Genomic DNA, 7,643 nt, shown 5'->3' on the forward strand with positions numbered 1-7,643 from the left:
TGTTTTCCATCTAATGCTCCTGTTTTCTTTCTTCACGATAACGCTACCGTATTTATTTCCGACTAAATACTGCTTGCGTCGTCATAAATACGACTATTCCCATGTTTTTTTTCTTTTTCCTAAAAAAAAAAACCAATTGTACAACTTCCATATTTGTTACCAAAAGTTATAATTAATGACCATGTATATATTAATTGCAAAAAACCCAAAACTATGTTTAGAGAAATAATCTCAAATGATTGATGTACACTCCAAAAAATAGGATGACTTCTCATATCATAAAAAAAATAAGAGACTGGTATCTTTCACTCTCAAAAGATAGAAAACTAAAATGTCAGTTTAATCAAAATAAAAAAAAGTCCTAACTCAAATTGTAAAATGTCGAAATTGTTAAGCTGAATGTCATAATCAGTACCTCTACTTTTGTTTTAGTTTATAATGATTTTATCATCTCGTTATTGCTGTATAAACGAGTATAGTACCATTTTTGTTTTGACCAAAAGTAAATATTAATAATTTAAAAATAAAATATGACCGTACTTCTAGTATTTTAAAACATTTTTTATAGATTAAAACAGCAGTTAATTTGTGATGCATGAAGTCCTAGCTAGCTAACCAACAAGTTTTTGAATTAACATTTCCTGATATTTTACTTGCATCTAACAAGTAATAACAAAGTTTCAAGTAATTTTTCAGACTGGAAAACAAGACAAAAATTTGTACCAGCTGTACACATACAGAAATCACACCACTTATGCCGCAAACCGAACACCGCCGGAACTCATGCGGCCGCGTCTCCGCCCGTCCACAACCGATATGCGCACACAGCCTCAACCCATCTTCCAGAATCCCTAAACCCGATTCAAACCACTCTCTCAAAAACCAGTTCACCGGATGCACCTCCGGCACCTTCACGTTGTACCTATTCTCTTTTATCAACGGCACCGCCATGTTACTCAGGCGACTCAGTATCCCTTCACAAGAACCAGCGCGTGAAGGTGACGCTAACTCAAGAAAGCGATAGACTAGTAAAATCTCTCTCACGTTAGCTTGAACCAACAACCGTCGTCCCTCCGTGACATTCTGTTTGACGCCGTAACCGTCTTGAAGACAATGGCCTAACTCACGAAGCGCGTCGATATGGCCGAGAAGTGACGCGCGTGCAGAAAGTGCTACTCCAGCACGTAGATCTTTGTCTTGTTTAGTGCCTCCGCTTCCGTTGAACTGAATTACCGCGAGTGAGTATAGCGCCGGCGCGTGTAACTTCATCGCCGCCTTGGCTATTAGAGATACTCCACTTCTTCGATTTCGTAGACAGTAAAATCGGATCTATTCCAAGAAAAAATAACAAACAAATGAATAAATAATGATTAGTTATTTTTTATTTTCATTTTCTAAACCCAGAAAAAAAAGTGACTGACCATTCCAAGAGTATAACAAGCATCGACGTTACCGACGTTAACACAGCGTTTAAGAAAATGGTGAGAGTTCTCAGACCAGTTTTTGGGCTTAATGGCGAGTACTTTTGGGCCAGCTTTCGATAAAACCATAGGATGAAAACCCAAACGGTTCAGTCTCTTGCATCTGTGTTAAATAAAATAATGAATATGAAAAGGAATGAAATGGGTTTTGTTTTGTTAGGGAGAAGAAGAAGAAGAAGAAGAAAGAACTTACGTTAAAAGGGTGTTAAAGAAATGGGAAGGAGAAGAGGCAGTAGAGCTGAGCTTGGTGAGGATAAAGACGACGATATCATCGGGAAAATCTTCAAAGAAGTCTTGATTGTGATTCTTCTTGTGTGGGTGTTTCATTGGTCTTCTCATGATGGTGTTGTTCGCATTTGAGAGAGAAGAGAGAGAGAGAGAGAGAGAGAGATTCTTTGTATCTTTGATGTGTTCTTGTTATGGGATAGGATAGATAGATAGAGATGCTCTCTCTGCAAATAATATGAGTAATATGGTTAGAGAGGAGAGGAGTCTGTATATATATATGTGACAAATGAATGAAACTGTCAAAAGATGAAACGGAGGCGAAAGGTGAGGTGAGAAGTGTTGTTGCTTCTTTATATTTGTATTTCAAGACCGGCAAAACCTTATGATAATGGACCCACGTTTCCCAACCGTCGGTTTTTTCATTTTTTTTATTCTACTATTCCGCAACGTCATTTCATAGACAAATTCCATGGTATTTGAATGTATCGTACACCAAGTCGTAAAATTATTAATAAATGAATTATTTTTTTGAAAAAAAATAATTATTTTCTATCATTGACGACTAATTAAATTTTATATACCAAAAACTTCAACGAAATAAAATTTAATTTTTAAGAATTTTTATTACTCATAACAATGAATATTGATTTTTTTATGACAAAATGTAAATTTTGTAATATGATCCTTATAAACAATGAAATGATGATTTTTCTTATGAAATGATATTTTTTAAAATATAAATATTGACAAATACCTTTTTATTTCATTAAAGTGATCTTTAATTTATATATTTTGTGAAACAAAAGTATCGGTACACTCAAAATTGTGAGTGTACCATAGAAGTTCCCCATTTCATATTCCCAAAATCAAATGAACATTTCATCCACTTCAAATAAAGTGTTTTTTTATTCTACTTTCTTTTTAACGAAAAATAAAGTTTTTTTTAAGGAAAATTATGGTGTACCGGTTTTTAAATTAACTATTATTTTGAAGAAATAAAGAGATATTTATTAATATTTATAGTTTAGAAAATGTCATTTCATAACATCATTTTATTGTTTATAAAAATCATACTATTTTTTTTTTTCATTTTATTGTAAAAAATAATCCAAATTCTCTATTATGAGTACTATAAATTCAGAAAAATTAAATTTTATTTCATCGACATTTTTGCTAAATAAGATTTAATTATTATAAATAAAGGTGATAGAAAACAATTTTTCTCTTCAAAAAATAACATATTTAACTATTAATTTATTGATCTGGTGTACCAATACACTCAAACAAACCAATAGAATTTGCCTTTTCTTAATAGTAAACACTAAAACTATCCGCCCGCGTGAGCAATTGAGCATAATTTAATGAAAAACACTGAAACATTTTCTTTTCAATTGTTACACTATTTTCAAAGTATTATTTTTTCTTTAATGAAAAATAAACCAATAGTTGATTAGGATAATTTGATAAAATTGTTATGACATTTGACTACTTTATTCAATTTCTTAGTATATGTGCAATTGGTTAAACAACATTTATTTTTGAAACGAATGGAGTATGTTTTAGGAGTAGAGTTTAATTAATTAGTCAGTATATAATTATAAACATTGACAGAGAATAATAATCAATTTTTTAGTGGTATTGATATAAACTAACCAGTAACCACAGCATATACTTGGCATAGAACCACAGAATATACTAATCCGATTGTTAGTACCTTGAAAAGATTAACAAAAGAGTTTAATGGTTTGAATCACGATAAGAAGATAGAAGAAACAAACAATTCGTTAACACAGGCTAAGAGAGAAGAGATCGATAACTCAAAGTGTTTTTCGGTGCGATTGAATTATATGAACTCTATAATTTATAGAGAAAATTTGCAACTGATCTGGGATATGCTTAAGGGCAGGGATAACTCGAATCAGATAATGTAATAAACTGTTCATTAAACTTGGGAAGCAAGCTGGAATGCGCGGATAAGACCGTAAAGATTTAGATAATTGAATCTGATAGACACAAAAACGTGCTTTTTAATAAGAGAAATGATATTTGTACAACCATTTTTGTATAACTTTTGTACAACTTTCTCTTTCATACTCACATTATCATCTTATTCTCTCTCTTCTTTTTTCTCTCTCCAGTATTTTTGACTAATAAGAAAAAAGAAAAAAAATTGTCATAAAGGTTGTACCAAATGGTTGTTCAAATATCATTGCTCTTTTAATAAAGCACTTTGATATAATATTAAAAATTTAATTAAATTAACATTATAGAGTAATAAAAGAATCATCTAACTCAACTCAAGCCTGAACCCCAAGCACGGCCAGAGGGTGGTGTTGCACGTAATATATACATTTTTGCGAGTGTTTGCTTCGTTCATTAAAGTAAGTATCCATGGACACAACCTTTGAAGTCTCTCTCTTCATATACTCCCATTTCAAATGACATAATTTAAAAAATACGTATTTTTCATATAAAATGTTTTGACCATATATATCTTTATATTAATATACAAAAACAAACTATAACATATAAGCTGCTACAATACATTTGGGTTGGTTTGGTGGTATTGACTTAGAGTTCGAGAGTATGTTCTCCCTCGAGGTCTTAGGTTTGATTCCCTTATGTCAATTTGGATGAGTTAATTAACTTCTCAACATAAAAATATACAAGATATTATTGGATTATTTCGATAAATACTTTCGAAATATTAAATTTTCATATATTTTTTTAATAAATTATTTAAAATATTTAAGATCAAAATTATACATTTCAAAATTTAATAAAAGACCCAACTCACCTAAAATTTATTAAAATAAAAAGTATTTAAGTAACTTAGGGTAATGATGGCTCAATAAGCTTTCAAAGTTCTGAACTTCCCAAATCCAGTCTACCTAAATTCAAACCGGGTCAAACATCGGAGTGGAGATGTGGGAACGTTCCACATAGTGCGATGTAATGGGATCTGCTCACTATACGTTTCGTTATTTTAGAGAACCAATACGTTTTTGGTTGAATTTTTCATTTGAGAAATTTAATTTTTTATAGTCATGTAGTGGTTAAATTTATACTCTCTATGATATTGTAAGTAAAACTCAATTTTTTAAATCATTTAATAAGTGATGTATTTGATCCGTTATAACCATATATATTATTTATTAAATTAGCATAAAATAATAATTTTTATTTATAATAGTGACTAGAAGAAATACGTTTGAATGTGAAGATATAAAATTTATATGTTTGAGCTCCGACTCGAAACATAATACTATCAACTGAGTCATAATTACGAGACATCTATTTTATTTCTTTATTTTAAAATATAATTTTTTCACATTCTAATATTATTTTTTAGTACAAATTCATATCCTAATATTTTACTAACATGTAAATAATCCTTATTTCATTCAAAATGTTTAATTTGTATTGGCAACATTTTTAAAGTTCCTAAAAAAAAATACATATGACCTTTTTTTTAGAGAGACAAGCATATATGACCTATTGCCTTATTTTATTTTTTGTTGTTAATAGGTTCCTCGTTTTGTAATTTGAAAAGACATAAGAATGACAATAACAAGCGATTAAAAAGGTAATACTAAAACGTATGCGTACTTGTTGGAATTGAAATTAGAGAGTAATATGAAGAATTTTATACCTCATCGAAAATCCAAACTTAGTGGTGAAAAAATTATGCAAAAAATTAAATAAATCGCGGTGATGGAAATACGGAGGAACCGAAAATTTATTAATTTTTTAGATAATTTTTTATTAATGTAATGCAATATATGTAATTACACATATATGGGCCGACTTGATAGACCTATTGAACTTTTCTATACGCTTTAGCCTGATTTATTTAAATTAATGAACTTTTAAAAAGTTTGAGCATATTTTATTTGAGGAATGCTAACAGCGCTCACTTTTTAACACTCTCTCCAGCATTCACTATTTTATTAGATGAAATCAATGTATGTCTCATCACATAGTGTGAGTTCAATTTTCAAAGTGCAGACCTACAATGATTTAAACCAATAAGAGAGTGAATATTATAGAGGCTATTCAAAAGAAAATGTTGTTAGCATTACTCATTCTGTTTACTAAACGAATTAGGCCGGATCAAATTTTGAGTAGGCTGGATTATGCCTTTGATGAGCGGCCTGCCTATTTCCACCCTACTTTCAAGGATAAAATTTTAATTTGATAGAGAAAACAATATTGAGTTATCTTAATTATTTTGTTACCTTAAGATCAAAAAACTTAATTAATAGTATATCTATCTTGCCGTGACCATCAAATGGATTGTACAAGTTTACTCAACAAACCAAATAAAATGGTGGACTAGTTGGCCAAATTAATCAAAGCAAATACACATGATAATAGATATATCGAACTTTCACGTTTAAGTAAACAATATTAATGGATTTAACATGGTAGGTGAACCCTGGAATGAAGATATATGACACGAACAACTACTGTCCCAAGCCAATATTAATCTCTTTTATAGTATTTGATTAATTATATATATGAACTTTCACATATCTACGCATAACGCAAGTTGATGATGGAATAAAAGCACAAGTTGGGATCAGGCAGGAAAGAGTTTTGGAAAATAAGTTAAATGTATAGATATTTTTTATATGTACATGAGTGGGGACATGCGGAAGAAAAGAATTGAAGTAAAGTAAATTAATGATTAATTTTTTTTTTTGGGGCCAATGATTCCCCTTCTATCTGTGATCTGGATAAACCCTATAGAATTAATGTAGATTTGGATAAGCTCTGAAGGTGTGAAGTTGGTGAAACACAAATCCTTTTCCTCTCCTATACACTATACAGTCCCACCAGAAAAACATGGAAATATTCGACCTACGGTTTGGTAGAAAACAAGACAAGTACTTCCCTTGATCTAAGCTTCCGATTATATATTGATAAGTGAATTAATATATGAAAATTTTATGGGCTTTGGCCCTTTTTGTACCAAAAAAAAAATGAAAATTTTAGCACATAGAATACGATTCGTGAACCAAAGAAAGAAAGGATAGATCAATAAGCCAAAGCCACCTAACTAAAGAAAAATTTGCATTACAGCGTGATTGTTGCATGGTTTAGCAATTTAATCTAATTTTTTCGTTAAGTCTGCAGCAATTTAATCTAATTTTTTTTTCGTTCATTTATTTTATTGGGTTTGCAATTATTTAACCTAATAAATTCCATCTAAAAAATTGCATCTGATACGATTACCGAATTTTCTTTTATAATATTTTCAGATTTCATACATTTTATGAAGTGTTTTATTTTGTCAACTATGTATTATCACATTTATTTTTTAACCGTTATCTATCATATATTGCATTTTATCATTCGTATATCAATCCCTTTACTATAAACCCGAGCGGAGTATAGATCAAAAATCTAGTATTTCTTTATATAAAATACATACTCCATCCTATCTTATCTTATATAAGTAAAATTAGCTCACATTATCTCTAATAATGAAAAAAGCAATTGCATTTTTTAAATTGCTCATCATGAAAACCTTGTTTATATTCTAGACCATTAAATTAAGTTTATTGAATATATTCGAGACCTAATGATTCAAGATATGTGGATGAACTAATTTAACTTTCTCAAAAAAAATATCCAAATTAAGTTTATTGAATATATCTTCTTATTCCTAAACAAAGCTTTGTTGCCCTAATTTTAACCTAATATTTTAGCAACTTTTCCCTCCTTCAAAACCTAACCATATTTCCTAATTCCCCTCCTCCAAACCCTAACCATGATTTCCTAACTTCACTCCTCCTAAAACCTATCTAATTGAATTCCATAAACCATATCTCCTAACTCCCATCCTCCCTAATTTTAACCTAATATTTTAGCAACTTTTCCCTCCTTCAAAACCTAACAATATTTCCTAATTCCCCTCCTCCAAACCCT

General features: G+C 30.2%; 1 protein-coding gene across 1 annotated transcript; it reads right to left on the reverse strand.

Moving 5' to 3' along the window:
- Positions 1–507: 507 nt before the first annotated feature.
- LOC11422326 (F-box protein At5g50450) lies at positions 508–2,048 on the reverse strand. Its single transcript, XM_003595366.4, has 3 exons — positions 1,675–2,048; positions 1,422–1,584; positions 508–1,329 (listed from the first exon to the last, which is right to left on the reverse strand). Exons 1-3 carry the CDS (start codon positions 1,818–1,820, stop codon positions 604–606), a joined length of 1,035 nt encoding a protein of 344 aa, XP_003595414.1. The 5' UTR covers positions 1,821–2,048; the 3' UTR covers positions 508–603.
- Positions 2,049–7,643: the final 5,595 nt, after the last annotated feature.

The sequence above is a fragment of the Medicago truncatula genome, chromosome 2 (genome assembly GCF_003473485.1).
Source record: "Medicago truncatula cultivar Jemalong A17 chromosome 2, MtrunA17r5.0-ANR, whole genome shotgun sequence".
Classification (NCBI taxonomy): domain Eukaryota; kingdom Viridiplantae; phylum Streptophyta; class Magnoliopsida; order Fabales; family Fabaceae; genus Medicago; species Medicago truncatula.

Coding starts and splice junctions, on each gene's coding strand:
- LOC11422326 (XM_003595366.4), bottom strand. CDS start 1,820: ATGAGAAGACCAATGAAACACCCACACAAGAAGAATCACAATCAAGAC. Junction 1,585..1,674: donor TTCTTTAACACCCTTTTAAC/GTAAGTTCTTTC, acceptor TATTTAACACAG/ATGCAAGAGACTGAACCGTT. Junction 1,330..1,421: donor CTTGTTATACTCTTGGAATG/GTCAGTCACTTT, acceptor TTCTTGGAATAG/ATCCGATTTTACTGTCTACG.